This window comes from Cucurbita pepo, chromosome LG03, assembly GCF_002806865.2.
Source record: "Cucurbita pepo subsp. pepo cultivar mu-cu-16 chromosome LG03, ASM280686v2, whole genome shotgun sequence".
NCBI classification, from domain to species: domain Eukaryota; kingdom Viridiplantae; phylum Streptophyta; class Magnoliopsida; order Cucurbitales; family Cucurbitaceae; genus Cucurbita; species Cucurbita pepo.
The window spans coordinates 2,282,204-2,300,547 of NC_036640.1; the positions used below are offsets into that span (position 1 = coordinate 2,282,204).

General features: G+C 37.2%; 2 protein-coding genes across 2 annotated transcripts in view; both read left to right on the plus strand.

The window, feature by feature from the left end:
• LOC111791775 (pleiotropic drug resistance protein 3-like) overlaps positions 1 to 8,626 on the plus strand; it is a gene marked incomplete at its 5' end in the record, with an annotated part of 9,695 nt that extends 1,069 nt beyond the window's left edge. The window contains 19 exon segments of the mRNA XM_023673246.1: positions 191 to 350; positions 651 to 727; positions 803 to 856; positions 1,000 to 1,090; positions 1,321 to 1,889; positions 1,977 to 2,290; positions 2,366 to 2,526; positions 2,632 to 2,735; positions 2,895 to 3,048; positions 3,123 to 3,254; positions 3,336 to 3,409; positions 4,283 to 4,615; positions 4,692 to 4,982; positions 5,244 to 5,327; positions 5,403 to 5,536; positions 5,901 to 6,128; positions 6,257 to 6,428; positions 7,218 to 7,472; positions 8,068 to 8,626. Coding sequence (XP_023529014.1) covers positions 191 to 350; positions 651 to 727; positions 803 to 856; positions 1,000 to 1,090; positions 1,321 to 1,889; positions 1,977 to 2,290; positions 2,366 to 2,526; positions 2,632 to 2,735; positions 2,895 to 3,048; positions 3,123 to 3,254; positions 3,336 to 3,409; positions 4,283 to 4,615; positions 4,692 to 4,982; positions 5,244 to 5,327; positions 5,403 to 5,536; positions 5,901 to 6,128; positions 6,257 to 6,428; positions 7,218 to 7,472; positions 8,068 to 8,334 — 3,654 coding nt within the window.
• A 2,929-nt stretch (positions 8,627 to 11,555) lies between these two features.
• On the plus strand, positions 11,556 to 13,902 carry LOC111791882 (myb family transcription factor PHL7-like). The gene is made up of 5 exons (XM_023673384.1): positions 11,556 to 11,967; positions 12,233 to 12,275; positions 12,385 to 12,439; positions 12,538 to 12,607; positions 13,202 to 13,902. Exons 1-5 carry the CDS (start codon positions 11,920 to 11,922, stop codon positions 13,469 to 13,471), a joined length of 486 nt encoding a protein of 161 aa, XP_023529152.1. The 5' UTR covers positions 11,556 to 11,919; the 3' UTR covers positions 13,472 to 13,902.
• The last annotated feature ends 4,442 nt before the right edge of the window (positions 13,903 to 18,344 follow it).

Here is an 18,344-nt window from a genome sequence, read left to right on the forward strand (position 1 = left end):
TTTTTTTTTTTTTTTTTTTTTTTTTTTTTTTTTTTTTTTTTTTTTTTTTTTTTTTTTTTTTTTTTTTTGTATTTAAGAGTTTAATCATATAATTTGAAAAGAATTAAAAGAATTAAGGAAAGTTTGAGAGTATGGCATCGTGATTGCAACGATATATATTTCTTTACTAATCTTATTTTCACCGAAAAAGGTGACCGGAGAAATTTGTTACAACGGACACAAACTTGAGGAACTTGTCCCCCAAAAAATAAGTGCATATATAAGCCAATATGACCTACACATTCCCGAGATGACGGTGAGGGAAACCCTTGATTTTTCAGCTCGGTGTCAAGGTGTCGGAAGTCGAGCAGGTGGGTTTACAATCTTTTTTAATGTATAATTGAAACTTTGTTAAGTTATAAATTTAGTCTTGTACTGAATGACTTCTTAGTCTCCATCTTTGCTCCACGTTTCATTCTCAACACTCATGAAATTTCCCATTAAATTATTTCGTGGGGTTCGGATTTCCCGTGAATAATTCATCTTTATTTAGTGTTCAATAAAAAAAAAAAATCAATTAAATTAAATATGTTATATGGTTGGTTATAAAATTTAAAATGTATCAGTAAAAACCCATTTTGTGTGGGATTGTTTGGTTTTTTACTGTGAAGATATGATGAAGGAGGTTTGTAAAAGGGAGAAGGAACAAGGAATTATTCCAGATCCTGATGTTGATATTTACATGAAGGTAAATTTTTATTTTATTTAATTTTTAATTTTTTAATTTTTTAATTTTTTAATTTTATGTATTAAAATTAAATAGGCCACTTCTGTTGAAGGACTAAGACAAAGTCTTCAAACTGATTACATACTCAAGGTCTGTTCTCTTTTATCCAATTTCCATTTTTTAATGTTTTTTTTATTTATTTATTGGTTTTAAATATTAAATTTGAGTAAATGGTAAAAAAAAAAATGTTAATTTTACCCAATGTTACCCAAATTTACCCATCGATGTTGCAGATTCTTGGGCTTGATATTTGTGCTGAAACACTGATAGGGGATGCTATGAGAAGAGGCATTTCAGGTGGCCAAAAGAAGAGATTAACGACCGGTAATGTTGATAATTAGCTTTCGAAATACTCGAGTTCTTTCAAAACCTGCAATAATATTTCAAAACTACTTTCGGAGCGTAGCAATTTGATAGAACGTTGAATGGAATTGTGACATGAACGAAAATTATGACCGAGATAGATGGTGGTGACCTGAAATGAAAACAGAACACGTTTTAGAACACATTTTAGAAGTTGATTGGATTCAAATAAAAAAAAAAAAAACATGCAGGAGAAATGATGGTTGGTCCACACAGAGCTTTGTTCATGGATGAAATAACAAATGGATTGGACAGTTCCACAGCATTTCAAATCGTTTCTTGTCTGCAAAATCTAGCTCGTTTTACAGATGCTACAATACTTGTCTCCCTTCTTCAGCCAGCTCCCGAAACCTTCGATCTCTTCGACGACATAATCTTGATGGCTCAAAAGAAGATCATATATCACGGTCCTCGTGATCGAGTTCTTGAATTCTTTGAGGATTGTGGTTTCAAGTGCCCTGAGAGAAAAGGGGTAGCAGATTTTCTTCAAGAGGTCATTTCCATAAAGGATCAGCCACAGTTTTGGCACTGTAACGACATTCCTTACACATATATCTCGGTCGATGCATTTCGTACAAAGTTCGAGTCATCGAGGAAGCTTGATGAGGAGGATGTCTCGAAAAGCCATTTGGATGATGATGATGTCTCCATGTTGGATACTGACAGTGTTTCTAAATGGCAAGTGTTTAAAGCTTGTGCATCAAGGGAACTCCTCCTCATGAGACGAAATTCATTTATTTACGTCTTCAAAACGGCTCAGGTTAGCATGTTCTAACTTAATATTGGTTGAACGATAAACGTAATCACTAAGCTTTGAAGTTTGTGTCTATCTATTTGACTCGAGCAGCTTTTTATCATTGGTTTGGTCACAATGACGGTGTTTCTTCGAACACGAATGAAAGTCGATCTCGAGCATGCTAACTACTACATGGGAGCCTTGTTTTATGCACTTATTTTACTACTTGTTGATGGGGTTCCAGAGTTGGCTATGACAATTCAAAGATTGGAAGTTTTCTATAAACAAAAACAATTCTACTTCTATCAAGCATGGGCCTATGCAATTCCCACAGCCATTTTGAAGATCCCTCTTTCACTTGTGGAATCATTAGTATGGACATGTCTTACTTATTATGTTATTGGCTTCACTCCTCAGCTCAGTAGGTAAGTTTTGATCCAAAAACTTGAAGTTTTAGCTTTGTTTTAGTGTTTATAAGCTGTGAATGTTTTGTTTGATAGGTTCCTTAAACAAGCTGTTCTTCTGTTTGCGGTGCACTTAACATCATTATCTATGTATCGGCTGATAGCCTCAATCTTCCAAACCCAAGTAGCTTCCATGACAGTAGGGAGTTTTGCAATATTGTTAGTCTTGTTGTTTGGTGGCTTCATCATCTCGCATTGTAAGTTTTTCAATCACTCTTATTTAAAAGACTGAGCGAGTGAATTATCAATATTAATTGAGAAGAAAATGACGGTGTTCGGTGTTCGGTGTTCGAGTTTTGCAGCTTCCATGCCTGCTTGGTTGGGATGGGCTTTTTGGGTTTCGCCTATTAGTTATGGAGAAATTGGCCTTTCTGTCAATGAGTTTCTTGCTCCGAGGTGGCAAAAGGTATAAAACTTGTGTTCGACACTCATTTCTATGATTACGTAAGATATGAATCGATCGACAACTTAGAGTCTAGCTTGACTGATCGAGATGTGTATTTTTTACCATGAGGTTAGAGATACGAGTCCCTAAGTATGGTTGTTTTGTGCTCATCCTTTGTAGGTACAAGCTACAAACACTACAATAGGTTATGAAGTGCTTCGAAGTCGAGGACTCGATTATCATCAATACTTGTATTGGATTTCACTTGCAGCCTTGTTCGGGTTTACACTCGTTTTCAATACTGGATTTGTCTTGGCTCTAACTTTCCTCGAGCGTAAGTCTATTACAAGTTTGGTCTCTAAATTTTCGTGAATAAGTCTTTGATTAACAAGTCTATTCTACATTTAGCTCCTGGGTCGTCTCGTGCGATTATCTCACACGAAAAGCTCTTGCAAACAAAGAGCAGTGAAGAAGGCAATGGCAGTGCTAGTTCCGTGGAAAAAGCATCTTCTCCTAAGACCAACATAGAATCCAGAAAAGGTCACTTATCATTGTGATTGGGTTTATTGATGTTCTTCTGTTTTGATATGTTTTTCATGATCCGGTTGCTTCAAAAAACAGGAAGAATAGCTTTGCCTTTCACACCTTTGACAGTAGTGTTTCGAGATTTGCAGTATCACGTGGACATGCCATTGGTAATACTCTTCAAACTCTTAACCAAATTAGCTTGTTTGTGAGATTGTTTTCGGCCTATCGCTGGTTTTAGATAGAGATGTTCAAGGGGTAGGGATGGGGATGGGGAAGCTTTTCTCGTCCCCGTCCCCGTCCCCATCCCCACCTCCTGTTTCAATCTCTATCCTTGGGAAAATTTTAACTTAGTTTCGTGAGGCGGGATTGGAACTTGGGCAGAGGTCGGGGACGAGAATGGAGATATAATATTGTGAGATCCCACATCGGTTGGGGAGAATAACAAAACATTCTTTATAAGGGTGTGAAAACCTCTCCCTAGCAGACGTGTTTTAAAAACCTTGAGTGGAAGCCTGAAAGGGAAATCCTAAAGAGGACGATATCTGCTAGTGGGCTTGGGCCGTTACAAATGGTATCAAAGTCAGACACCGGGCGATGTGTCAGCGAGGAGGTTGAGCCCCAAAGGGGGTGTATACGAGGCGGTGTGCCAACAAGGAGCTGGACCTCAAAGGGGTGGATTGGGGAGTCTCACATCGATTGGAAAAGAGAACGAGTGTCAATGAGAACGCTGAGCCCCAAAGGGGGTGGATTGTGAGATCCCACATTGGTTGAGGAGGAGAACGAGACATTCTTTATAAGGGTGTGGAAACTTCTCTCTAGCAGACACGTTTTAAAAACCTTAAGAGGAAGTCCAAAACGGAAAACCTAAAGAGGACAATATCTGCTAGTGGTAGGCTTTGATTGTTACATAATCCTCGTCCCCGTCCCCGTCCCCGGGGCCGTTAGCTAAAGAATAGAAATCTCTCCCTCCTCTCTCCCCTTCTCCACTCACTCCGTTTTCATGGTTGAAGTACTAACTTTTTGTTTTATTTTGATTCAAGGAAATGAGAGAACGGGGTTTTACCCAGAAGAAACTCCAACTCCTTTCAGATCTAACAGGGGCTTTAAGGCCTGGTGTCCTCACGGCATTGATGGGTGTAAGTGGAGCTGGGAAGACAACTCTGCTTGATGTTCTTGCAGGAAGAAAAACATACGGATACATCGAAGGAGATATCAAAATTGGTGGCTTTCCTAAAGTTCAAAAGACATTTGCTCGGATATCTGGTTACTGTGAACAAACTGATATACATTCTCCTCAAATAACAGTGGAAGAATCACTGATCTTCTCTGCTTCGCTCCGTTTAGCATCTGATATCGACTCGGAAACAAAAGCGGTATCGTATAGTTCCCCCTCGTTAGCTAAAACTTACATGTGATATCTAATGTTGATATTAGTTTCTTGTTTCACAGCAATTTGTGAATGAAGTCCTTGAGACCATTGAACTTGATGGCATAAAAGACATGTTGGTCGGCAGACCTGGTGTTAGTGGTTTATCGACCGAGCAGCGTAAACGGTTAACCATAGCTGTGGAGCTTGTTTCCAATCCCTCTATCATCTTCATGGATGAGCCTACCACTGGTTTGGATGCAAGAGCAGCTGCCATTGTCATGCGAGCGGTTAAGAATGTGGTTGATACAGGAAGAACAATAGTTTGTACCATCCACCAGCCGAGTATCGACATCTTTGAATCGTTTGATGAGGTAAAAATCTTTCAAATGCTTTTTCTTTATAGAACTATCCATTTTCTAAGGCAGCTTCTGCTAGGAATCACAACTCTCCACAATGGTCTGATATTGTCAACTTTGAGCATAAGCTCTCATAGCTTTGCTTTGGGCTTCTCTGAAAGGCCTCATACCAATGGAGATGTATCCTTTACTTACAAACTCATAATCATTCTCTAAATTAGCCAATGTGGGACTCTCTCCCAACAATTCTTAACAGCTTCACACCTTTCTGTGCAGATGATTCTTTTGAAAACTGGTGGTCGCATGATCTACTGCGGACCACTCGGACAACGTTCAAGAAGGCTTATAGAATACTTTGAGGTAAGCTTGCTGTGCTACTAGCAATGCTGCTTGTGACCATATGTTCCCTTCTCATTGTTTCTATTACACGCACAGCATGTTCCTGGGGTTTCAAAGATCAGAGAAAACTACAATCCTGCAACATGGATGCTAGAGGTTACCTCTCCCTCAGCAGAATCTGAACTTGGCCTAGATTTTGCTCAAGTATACAAGAACTCGACTCTCTATGAGTGAGTAACGCTCTATAACTTTGTTTTTTGTTTCAATTTCGACTCCAAATAGTGAGCGAGTTTGAAGTAAATGTTTTGGGAGTGCAAGTTTCAGGGAAAACTTTGTCAAAACTTTTGAAGTTTAGTTGGAATCTATTGTTCGCACGTCACAATATCGATGACGTAACTATTTTATTATCTACTGAAAAGAATAGTGAAAGACATAAAACATTATAGGGGCCCAAGCCCACCACTAGCAAATATTGTCCTCTTTAAAAAGTGTCTGCCGGGAAAAGGTTTTCACATCCTTATAAAGGATGTTTCGTTCTCCTCCCCAACCAATGTGGGATCTCACAAACATACTTTTCCATGATATGTTTTGCAGGACTAACAAAGAGCTTGTGGATCAGTTGAGCAGTCCGCCTCCTGGTTCGAGCGATTTGCGCTTTTCGAAGGTCTTTTCGCAAGGCTTCGTCGGACAGTTGAAGGCTTGTCTTTGGAAACAAAACTTGTCATACTGGAGGAGTCCTTCTTATAACTTGATCCGTTTGATGCATACACTTGCATCGTCTTTGATGTTTGGGGCACTATTCTGGAAGCAAGGAAAAGAGCTGTGAGTATTTTTATGCATTGAATGTGAAAGCTTTTGGTGCCATTTTCCAATCCATTTCAGTTGTCAAAGTGTTAGGAGACTGATAAGAATGAGCCAACTTTGTGCTGTGTTTATGTCTTTGTTTGAAGAGAAAACCAGCAGAACTTGTTCAATATTTTCGGTTCGATGTACACTGCTGTAATCTTCCTTGGCATTGACAATTGCTCATCAGTCCTTCCTTATGTATCAATGGAGAGAACTGTGATGTACAGAGAAAGGTTTGCTGGGATGTATTCTTCATGGGCTTATTCACTTGCGCAGGTACATTTTCATCTTAACTTGTTCAACCCTTTTGATCCTAATGATCTTGCTTTTAGCTTAAATTATAAGTTTATTCCCTTCGATCGTCAAACGAGACCAAAACCATTATCGAAGTTGTTAATAAACATTGTCTTCTTTGGGCTTTCCCTTTTGAGCTTCCCCTCAAGGTTTTTAAAACGTGTCTGCTAGGGAGAGGTCTCCACACTCTTATAAAGAATGTTTCGCTCTCCTTTCCAACCGATGTGGAATCTCACAATCCACCCCCTTCGGAGCCACCGTCCTCGCTGGCACTCGTTACCTTCTCCAATCGATGTGGGACCCTCCAATCCACCCTCCTTCGAGGCCCAGCGTCCTTGCTGGCACACCGCCTCATGTCCACCCCCTTTGAGTCTCAGCCTCCTCGTTGGCACATCGCCCGATGTGTAGCTCTTATACCATTTGTAACAGCTCAAGCCACCGCTAACAGATATTGTCCTCTTTGGACTTTCTCTTTCGAATTTCCCCTCAAAGTTTTTAAAACGCGTCTGCGAGGGTTCCACACCCTTATAAAGAATGATTCATTCTCCACCCCAACCGATGTGGGATCTCACATAAATATTCCACGAAGTAGCAAAGAAAGTGGCTTCCCCCACAACTCAAAACCACTAAAATTCTATTTTTCTTAACGTTTTGTCTATGTTTGTAGCTAATATGTGAACACATAAGCCAGTTCACTGAGATTTTAAGCTCTATATATTGTGAAGTTCTATAAAAAGTTATCAAATTTCAAAACTTTGTCTAACTTTGCAGGTGCTTGTGGAGGTTCCTTACTTGTTAGTACAAGCAGCTACCTATGTTATTGTCACTTACCCCATGATTGGATTCTATGGCTCAGCATCCAAAGTGTTTTGGTGTTTCTACTCAATATTATGTGCACTTCTCTACTTCAACTATCTTGGGATGCTGCTTGTCTCCATCACACCAAACTTCCAAATTGCTAACATCTTGTCGTCTGCCTTCTACACTATGTTCAATCTCTTTTCTGGCTTTCTTATTCCCCATCCGGTAAGCCATGGCTCCTCCTTGATGCTCTTTATTTTGCCTCGGACACAACAAAGACTATATTATCATGTGTCTGTTTAGCATACTTAACAAGTGTTTGATACGTGTCTCACAACTAGTGTAAAACATATCCACTACGCTAATAAGTGTTCGATATGGTCCAACAAGCATCTTAGCGGGTTGGACATGATGAATAAAAAGGAAAAGGTTGAAGAAGTAACGACCGAAATGAAATGGTTAGTAAGGTTATTCATAGAGATAACATGTGAGATCTCACATCGATTGGAGAGGAGGAGTACCAGCGAGGACGTTGGGCCCCGAATGGGGTGGATTGTGAGATCCCACATCGATTGGAGAGAGGAACGAAACATTCTTTATAAGGATGTGGAAACCTCTCCCTAGGAGACGCGTTTTAAAAACTTTGAATGGAAGCCTGAAAGGGAAAGCCCAAAGAGGACAATATTTGCTAGTGGTGGGCTTGAGCTGTTATATAACGAGCATTAGTTAGGATCTAGCTTCCTTTTCTATCATCTCCATGAAAGCTCGGTTTTTTGAGCTCGGTTTTTCAGTAAATAAAAGTTTCTCTGTTTTTATGCAGCAAATCCCAAAGTGGTGGACATGGTTGTATTACATGAGCCCAACATCATGGACTTTGAATAGCTTACTAACATCACAATATGGAGATATAGACAAGACACTGATGGGGTTTCAAGAAAAGACAACAGTATCAGCTTTCTTAAGAGATTACTTTGGCTTTCACCACAGTCAACTTCCCCTTGTGGGATTCATTCTCATTCTCTTCCCTCTTCTTTTTGCTTTTCTTTTTGGATTTTGTATTGGAAATTTGAACTTCCAGAGAAGGTAAGCAAAACCAATTTCTTCCTTGCTTTCCTTTGTAGATAATAAGTTTTGGAGTTTTGGGGTTAAATTACAAATTTAGTCCCTATAATGCACGGGACAATCTGAACCTACTTCGAGATGAAAGGAACGAACATAATCAAAGTGAGTAATTCGAGTATTATTCGGTTATTATCCCAACCCATAAAGATTTTAGTCTCTATAAATTAGAGTAACATCCTGCTACTAAACAACAGCAACAAGATTTTTGTCTCCAAGTGAGGAATGAAACATTCTTTATAAGGGTGTGGAAACTTCTCCCTAGCATACGCGTTTTAAAAACCTTGAGGGGAAACTCGAAAGGGAAAGCCTAAGGAGGACAATATCTGCTAGCGGTAGGCTTGAGCCGTTACAAATGGTATCAGAGCCAGACACTGAGCGGTGTGCCAGCGAGGACACTGAGCCACGAAGGGGGTGGACACCAGGTGGTGCGCCAACGAGGATGCTGAGCCTCTAAGGAGGTGGACACTAGGCAGTGTGTCATCGATAACATTGGGCCCCGAAGGGGGTGGATTGTGAGATCCCACATTGGTCGGAGAAGGGAACGAAACATTCTTNGCCACGTTGAAAGGTTAATTAATTATTTAAATAACATAATTTATTATTTCGACGATATTTTCAATTTAACGATAGAAACTGATGATTTTTAAATAATCAATAAACAATTTATAATTTTGAAGATCAAGACAGAAATTTGAAATTTATCTTAAATTTTCAATTTCTAAGTTAAATCAAAGACTTTAAAAACTAAACCAAAAATAATAATTTTGAAACTATAACATTTATTTTTATTTAACTTTTTTTAGACCAATTTCTCGACCAACTTTATATAACCAATAACTTAACTATCACGAAAAATGCCAACTTAATCAATAAATCAAAATAATTAAATTTATCTCGTATAAAAGCTTCAATAAAGAAATATTTTTAAATTTTAAAAAAATATAATTCACACTCTTAAATTAATTTTTTTTTTTTTTAAAAAAACTTGAGTTTTAAATTTTTGTTAATAAAATTTTACAAAAAAAAAGTTAACCTAAATACATAGCAACAAACTTGAGGTTTGTCGAGAAGCAACTGAACGAATTACTATAATGAGTCTAGTGACTATAGAGTCGAGTTGAGTCTAAACTTGAGGTTTATCGAGCATCTGAACGGACAACTACAGTGAGCTGAGTGACTATTATAGTTAAGTTATGTCCAAACTTGAAGTTTATTGAACAGTCGAACGGACTACTGTAGTAAGTCTAGTGACTATTAGAGTTGAGTCAGATCAAAAGGTAAGGTATAGCAATCTATTGGAACGAGCCTATGAGATCTTCTGTACACTCTCACTATGTGACAAAGAGAGGATATTAAGAGAAATAGTAAGTGGAATTTTTCCCATAAAAGCCTGATGAGCGGGAAATGGACTACTAGGGTATCTAATCCCGTTCGTTCGTTCCCCATGTTTTAGCACCTTTAAGTCCGATGGGCGGGATATCTCGACCATAAACTCAAACTAAGATTTAATANAAACAAAGGATTGAATTCTTCATTCTCATATTACTAAGATCCCCAGGGGGTTGAAAAGCATTCTCATAGGTCAGTTATTATTAAGTATTATTAGTATTTGAGGAGTTTTAGACATGGTTGTTTTCTCGATTTTGGACATAAAGTCAAGTGAAAATATTTGAGAGAGAACCATTACCCTTCAACTGGTCTTCCTAAAATTTGGTATTGCAACTATTCCTAAATGATGTGACTCTTGAAGCCATGAAATAATTTAGTTTGAGAATGTCCCTTCACAATCCCCTGGTGGTATTTTAGAGGATCATTAATTACCCTCACCTCGAGGATTCCACATTTAGCAGCCACCGCACTTCTCCAAAATGGCATCTTTTCATAGCAAGTCTCCAAAGCCGCCTACTTTGCAGGAGGGAAATCTTGTTGAGAAGGTTGCCAATGCCAAACTTCATGAGAGAACGGGTAGGTTCATCTTGCTCCAAGCTACCAAAATGGGTAAATAAGAGAGAAATCATGTGGGGGAGAAATGAGGGAGGGAGAGAAGTTTCCAAGAGAGAAACGGGTGATATTGAATAGAGAGGAGAGATAGAGAAGAACTCTCAAAAAGAGAGAGAAGCCGGTGGTATTAAATAGAGAGAAAGAGAAGTTGCGTAGGGTGAGAAAAGGGTGATATATAAAGAGAGAGGAGAGCAAGGAGGGTGGGATATAAGCTGTGCGTATATAAATAATATTAATATTTCCATGTCAGATTATACACCCAGTCCACTTTATATATAGTCAACTAATAGTCAAAGTGCTCCAAGACAAAGCAACTGTTTATTGTAGGGTTTAAAATGTCCGTTTGGGAACTATAGTGGGCAGACAGAAAGCAATCTTTAGAACTTGAGGACACAATTGTACAACCTGTTGAACAGATCCTCTTCGAGCAAGGTCGTGACCACAACAATCTCAAAACTATATGAATTAAAGGGTGTTTTTCCTTTTTCTGTTTTGTGCCCCCCAAAAAAATGTTGCATGTATCTACGTAATATGCCCCCAACTATTTTTTGGGGGGAGAGACATTATCCAAAATATTATGCAGAAGAGGCTTCCCAATTTGGCCATCTCTCCATGTTGCTTCGTTATGTGTTTGAAAAACTCTGAATCCCAGGAGGACCTCTTCAATTCTGTAATGGAACAAATTCTGGCTTAAGGTCCATGCTTCCTTTGGCTGGCAGACTGCCATCCATGAAAAAGTCAATATTCTCCTCCATGCTTCCCTGGCTGGCCATCCTTTCAAAAAGGAGAAAGTAATCCTGGATCAGAGCTTTTCTGCGGGCTCTTTGGTGAAGGAAGAATAGAATCTTCAACAAGTTTCGCCCCTTTGAAATCTTTTTAGAATGTTGTTAGTGCTCTTGGTTGGTGTAAATGTTTCTACCGTCCTTTTACAAATTATAGAAGGATCTCCTGATGAACTGGCGGGCGTTTTGTAGTCCTCAGTTGCTTGGGTATTCCCCCTTTTTGTATGTCTCGTCGTATCAATAAAATATCTGTTTGTCGTAAAAAAAAAAAAATGATGCATGCCTCATCATGTGCAGTCCTTTTCTGTACAAACTATTTTATATATATGTATGTATGTATTACTACTACTATTATTTACGAAACTGTGCTTTTATTGAAAAAATAAGTACACAAGGACACATCGAACAAAAGGAGTTTGAACTTAACTGTAGAAAATGCCTATAATTCAAAAGAATAAGTTCAAACTCGTAATTACAAATAAAAGACCTCAAGTAGGCATTGAAACTAACCGAGTCCCAAACCTTCCCACCCGATCTCTCAACCTCTCTAAAAATTCTGTTGCTAGACCACTTGAAAGTACGATTAGTAAGATGTTTTCAATTTTATCTATTTTTAGTAAGATGGAAATTTGCACATTTCAAATTTTGTGCTTGAATGCATTTTCTTTGTAGGGTTGGTGTTTCTACTCAACGGTGATAAATAGTTTACCAAAATATTTCCTTCCCATTGTCTTGTAGGGGCAACTCCTAAAGGCGTTTTAAGAGTGATGGGGGTACCTGGTCTTACCATATACCATGTCAAAAGCCATTTACAGGTACGTCCATTTAGTGAATTTATCAGCTATGATGCAACTATTTTGAAGGGTGATTGCCGCGTTATGGACTTCGGTTAATGAACTCTTTTGTAATTGTGATCTTGGTTTGATTTGAGAGATCCTTTTGTAGTTACTTTTGGGCTCCTTGCCGTTATTTTTGTCGGGTCCTTTGTTGCCCTTGTATTCCTTTCATTCTTTCTCATTGAAAGGTCAGTTTATGACCAAAAAAAAAAAAAAAAAAATGATCGCATTTTTATTCTTTCAGAAGTATCGACTTGCAAAGTATTTGCCAGAATCTCCAGCAGATGGTAAAACAGTCTGTTTACTATTGTTTTCATTCTTTTATTCAGCAACGACTTCTTGTCTGTCTATGGAGTGTATTGATTTTCACTTGTATCATCCCTTACTGGCATGTAGGTTCTAAAGATGAGAAGCGAAGCTTAGAGAGTCTCTCTGGAACAGATTCCTCTTCGTGAGTATCCATTTGTATTTAGAATTCCTCTTGTGACTTATTTTTACTCCAGTATGTTGTATGACTGGCATCGTTCTATTAAACTTTCCACCCTTCAGGGGCCTGCAAATTAACGAGGCGTTGAGGATGCAAATGGAGGTTCAGAAACGTCTTCAAGAACAGCTCGAGGTCTGGACTCCCTCATCATTTATTACTCTTCCCCTTTCATATTAAAGGTGTTAAAATATCTTCTGGAGAGGAAAATACCCTTTCTCATAAGAGAACTTATAGAAAATGAGTTCTAGCCGGAGATTTTGAAGGTTGGAGTTCATGAGATTATTGTCTAGACAAAGGCTTGGGGAATGGGGAATGCAAGGAAACAACACGTAGATAATGAGTGTATATTTGCGAGAGGAACTGCCACCTTATGATCTTGCTGTTCGTTTTGCTTCATCGGAAGGAAGCAGCCTCTCCACGGTCATTAGAGCGTCTGTTCTTTAATGGATCTAAAATTTGAGATTGCTGAAAATTCATAAGATGGTGGAGGTGAAATGTATTTAGGCATCGATGAGTTCGACGACGAAATTAGTTCAGAAGAGTGTTGCTTAGAAGCAACCCAGAAAAGAACAGCCCACACCCATAAACCAAATGGTTCCCCTAGAATGATTGATGATTTAGGTGCTAGAAAATCCTACATTTCAAATGATTTTGTTTTGCTGGATTTAAGTTGAGCATTTGAGAAAGTACCTAAAAAGAGCTTGGTTTGCTTGAATCTCGTATCAGGTTCAGAGGCAATTACAAATGAGAATAGAAGCTCAGGCGAAATACTTGCAGAAGATCATCGAGGAGCAACATAAATTAGGCGGCGAATTGAAAGACTCCAAGGTGTTGCCCTCAGCTGAGGAGGAGAATAAGCAAAAGACTTGCCAGTCTGAGTCGTATGACGATGCATCCGCAGGACCGTCATCTCCCCGAAAGAAACAACGAGTCGATTGTGGATCGACAGATGATTCTGCCCCATCTCCATCTATTAATTTACCTGAACTTACCTGAATAAATTTGTGGTCGATAGGACCGAGAATTGTATGAAAAGTAACCTCCAGACGGGTTTGCGTTAAGAGTTAAAAATCAAATCTCAGGAGAAAGAAGGCAGACCAGCTGTATCGAGTGTACCTGTGAAGTTAAGATTCAATTTGTGGTTCGACGAGTACTGTGTTATTGTCGACTTCGTGAAGTCGTCGATGATGTCTGTAACTTTTGTATATAAATTTGCACATTGAACCTATTTGTAAACCTTATTGAAATACTCCTACATTAGCAGTTTCTACTTTGCAGCAAAACACGCACGTTTTCTGCCGTTTTATCAGTCGTGTATTCGCTAAGCTGTTCGATCGCCACGAACCCTCATCATCTCATGATATTATCTGTTTTAGGAGAATGAGATGAGTTTATGAAGAAACTATACCTTTTGGTGGGATTCTATTCTTATGTGCTTATTTTTTACCTTTCTTTGTTGCCATTTTTTCGAAACCATTATAAAGTTTATAAGTTTAGTATTAAATTCTTTAAAAAGGAAAAAGAAAATTAATTTGAAATTAAAAGCCCACGTGGCAGCTTTTGATTGGTCAGAAAAAGAGAAAGAGGCGCTTTCAACGTGGCACGTAAACAGCGCCGATTTCGCGGGAAGATTAAAAAGAATTAGGGCTGTGATGGTGAATGAAGATATAAAGCACTGGACTCGACTCACAGTTCTAAGCTCCCACATTTCCCAATCTCTTTCCATTTCCATGGCATCTTCCGAGAAGGATGCGGCTCTTGCAGCTGTTCCCTCCGATTCCCCCACCATGTAAGCTTTTTTAAGCGCCGTTGCCAACCAACATTCTGTGTTTTTAGTTTTTATATACTCTGTAATTTGTCTTTTTTTTGTGTGTGTTTCATTTGCTGGTAATCGGTTCTTGATTGTTGATTTGCTGGTAATCGGTTCTTGATTGTTGATTTGCTGGTAATCGGTTCTTGATTGTTTCATGGCGATTGAGTAATCGGGGAATGGAATTGTTGATTCTTCTTATAATTATGTATTATTTTGGTTGTTTAGTGCATGTAGCGTATGCTCAAAGCTGAAGGCTAATGGTTCTGTGAGTACGGCGAGATTTAAAGATGTTTAAAGATTTTGAACTGTACAAACTGTCCGGAGTTGGGTTCAATGTTGGGGAAAATAATCGCTGTAAGGAGACATCTATGAGAGGGTAATCGAAACTGCGGTAGCTTATTATATAAAAAAGAAACAAATATATTTTTTTTTTGGCATTAGTTGCTTTTGATTGCTTGGAAGGTGAGAAATGGACGAAGTGGTAAAATATTTAATGAAAAATTCTCCACACAATAACTTGGAGCAACCAATGAAGAGCCGGAGATCGCTTTCACTATATTATGCATTCTCGTGCCTCTTGGAAACAACGGATTGACTGAGCTGCCGAACTTACTATTCTTAAGCAAAATTATCTGAAAATGGTGGAATTTCTTGAATCCGAAGACCACAAATGTCAAGGAAGGAAGAGGGAGTGAAGGACAAGCTTGTTTTGCATACTTAATGGAAGAAATTGGGATAGCCTCATCACTATTTTTTGAAGTTGCATCCTTATTTTCCGCATTAAACGACAAACAGAGAGCCTTTTCGCAAGAATCTTACACAAAGACATCATAGAAGACATTGTGTCTAGTCTACTGTGCTTTTGTTGTAGAGAAACTAGTTACTTGAGGAAGTAATGAACAAAATACAGTTGCTACGACTATGAGTAATATTGAAGTAGAATTTTGGGATTTTCCTTTGGAATTTGTGAGAGTAGATGAAATTTGTGAAGAGGTACAATCTTCGTAGTTGGTTTCCTGTAAGGATCTACTATGATGAGCATACAAATATTTAAATGTTTATAGTTCATAAGGATAAAAAACCTTGAAGTGGACCATGAACAAACACTTCGTCAAGGAAAGCTTGATGTATGAGTCATATGGAAGTTTCCTACAACAAAATAGAGTGCTAATGTATTATTTGAGTGACTATACAAAAAGCAATCTGACAAATTAATTGTCAATCTGGCCATGCAAAAGTTTTCAAATATGCATGAGGTGGAGTACTTGATTTGTTTATCTTGTTTATCTTTTGTTTATTATTGACAGGGAAAATTCAAATTATACCTTGTACAATTTGTCAATTTTGACCTTAAAATTTTAATTTCATAAACTTAAGACCCTAAAATTAAATAAATATATTAAGTATTTGAATGTGTGTGTGTGTGTGTGTGTTTGTGTCTTGGAGATTTGTGTCTCAATTTGAGTACTTTTGTTGACCGGATAATGCTATTGTTGTTGGAATTGATTCTTCTGGTCATTACAAGATTCTTTCCATCGTAATTTTAACATTTTTTCATTAGACTTAGCACTATTTTAATGACTTAAGGTTGTTGCTTAGTTTGGTATTTTTATTATTCAGTATTGCTATTTTTGTGGTTTGATATTGAATATTTTATTAGTGTTGAATTTCATTGGATTTATTTGTTAGTTCATGATTATATTTTTTATTTAGTTTTGAAGAGGCATTAGTTGCACAATTTATTTAAGTTTGAGATTGATGAAATTGAAAGCCGTAGGTTTTGACATACCAAGCGAATAAGGTAGTAAATTGGATTTTTTTCTTATACGAATTAGTTGTCATTGCTGCATATTAGGGAAGTAGCTATCAATTTTTATTTTTACTTCTTTCCTTTTCGAGTAGAGAAAATAAATAAATAAAATCATTACATTTCACGAAAACCCATTTCAAGTTGCAACTAATGTTTTTGGTTTGTTACCTTTGCAGATTTGACAAAATCATTAATAAGGAAATTCCATCTACGATTGTCTTCGAGGATGATAAGGTTCCTTTACATTATTGCTATATAATTTGTATTATTATGTAAAAGAATTTTAGAGGGAAGGAAATATTAAGTTTGGACAATGGCCTATCTAGATTAATTTTGTGAATAATGTATTTGCTGAATGTGTTATATTACTTTCTAGAGAGAAATTGTTACTATTGCATGGTGGAAATACGATGCCGGTACCCATCATTGAAAATATGATGCTAGCATTGAAAAAGACTTGTCTCTCTTTAAAATTCTTCAGTAATGGAAAGGTACCCTTCGTCCAACTTGATGGATCCCTATTTGAACTAAGATTGACAGACCTTTTGTTTTCTCCACTTGGGCACATATTCATGGAAGACTGGGTTGAAAGATTGACAGACCTGTTTTCTTTTTTAATTAAATTTTTTATGATTATTTCTTCAAGTCAGTTCCTTGGTTTCTTAATTTTGTCCCAAGGATTTAATGTTATATTTATTATGTATCCTTCAATGTCCTTTCAATTACGACCACTCATTTCGTTTTATAAATCTTGCTTGGATGTTGTCATGAGATGAATACTTGGAATTGAAGTTAAACTCTGTCATTGTGAGTTCTATTAATTTTTGTTTCAATTTCACTCTGATGGCAGGTTCTTGCTTTTAGGGACATATCTCCACAAGCTCCTACACATATTCTAATCATTCCAAAAGTTAAGGATGGGTTATCTGGATTATCTAAGGTACTTCTTTACTGGGTATTTTAGTCTCTGCTTTTAAGCGTCCGTCGACTTGGTTCTTCTAGCAGTTGCATTTTGATCTCATTATATGAAATATCCACTATATACTTGAATAATGATTGAGAAGTTAGATTTATCTTTATAGTGGAGAAATTTGAGTGGCAATTAGGTTGTCTAACCAGAGTAAGAAAATCTCTAGTAGAGGTGTTTAGTATTTGGTTTGGGTTTAGTTTAGGGACTTTTCCAGCCCTACTCAATGACTGTAGTTAGATGATGGTCCCAATTCAAGTTATTCAACCGAACTTGAGTTAGTTTGAGTTGTTCAAATCAATTTTGTAACAGTAATTGTGGAAATGTTAGTATTTTGTGTATTTATTTAACTATTTAGTTTATTCACACATCAATTGAATTTGGTTACTCACTTTCATTTTCTATTTTACGGAAAATACACTCGAGGAACTTGTGAATTATTTTCCACAAAATTTTGCCTGTTGGTGGGTAAAGGTTTAAAAGAAATTGATTGAAATAAAATTTAAATAAATACTGCACAAGTAATTTTATTACGAGTAAAAGAGATTTTTGTAATTAATTAGGCCCCATTTGATAGCCATTTGGTTTTTTGTTTTTGAAAATTATGCACACTATTACCTATGAGTGTTTTTTTATTTTTTTTTATTTTTTTTTATTTTTTTTTATTTTTAATTATCTACTTTCTAATCATATTCTCAAAATTCATGTCAAATTTTGAAACTAAGAAAATGTAGTTTTTTTAAAAAAATTATTTTTGGACTTTGATAAGAGCTGAAATGTCACCTTAAGAACGACAAAGGCCATTGTAAAGAAATGGTGAAAAAACCAAAAAGAAAAAAACTAATGACAAAGATTTTTTATACTTCAAAGGCGTATTATGGTCTTTGGATTACAATGAGTGGGCATCTAAAATATATGAAGCTAAACTTTTAAAAACTTAAGAAATGTTTCTCGTCTTCACTAAAAACCATTACATAATTGCGTCTCTATATGTCAAGGAATTTTTTAGTTGGAACTTGTGTTTGTGTTAAACTGCTGATTTTAATGGCCCGTTCTAGTTTTATGCTGTTATGAGGTTGAAATTTATCCATTGACGCTAAAAAGATTATTATATTTATTAGACACTGGTTCAGGGGCTGTATTATTCATTCATAGATATTCTTGTCCTTTTGTTTGCATTTTCATTGTATATTTCTTGTGCTTTGTAGGCTGAGGAGAGGCACACAGAGATTCTCGGCCAACTTCTTTACGCTGCCAAGCTCATTGCCAAACAAGAAGG

What these genes read in the sequence shown, in the direction of transcription:
- LOC111791882 (XM_023673384.1), top strand. Translation starts at nt 11,920, where the DNA reads ATGGGGGTACCTGGTCTTACCATATACCATGTCAAAAGCCATTTACAG. An exon ending in GCCAGAATCTCCAGCAGATG is followed by an intron (nt 12,276 to 12,384) that starts GTAAAACAGTCT and finishes ACTGGCATGTAG; the next exon opens with GTTCTAAAGATGAGAAGCGA. An exon ending in GTCTTCAAGAACAGCTCGAG is followed by an intron (nt 12,608 to 13,201) that starts GTCTGGACTCCC and finishes ATCTCGTATCAG; the next exon opens with GTTCAGAGGCAATTACAAAT.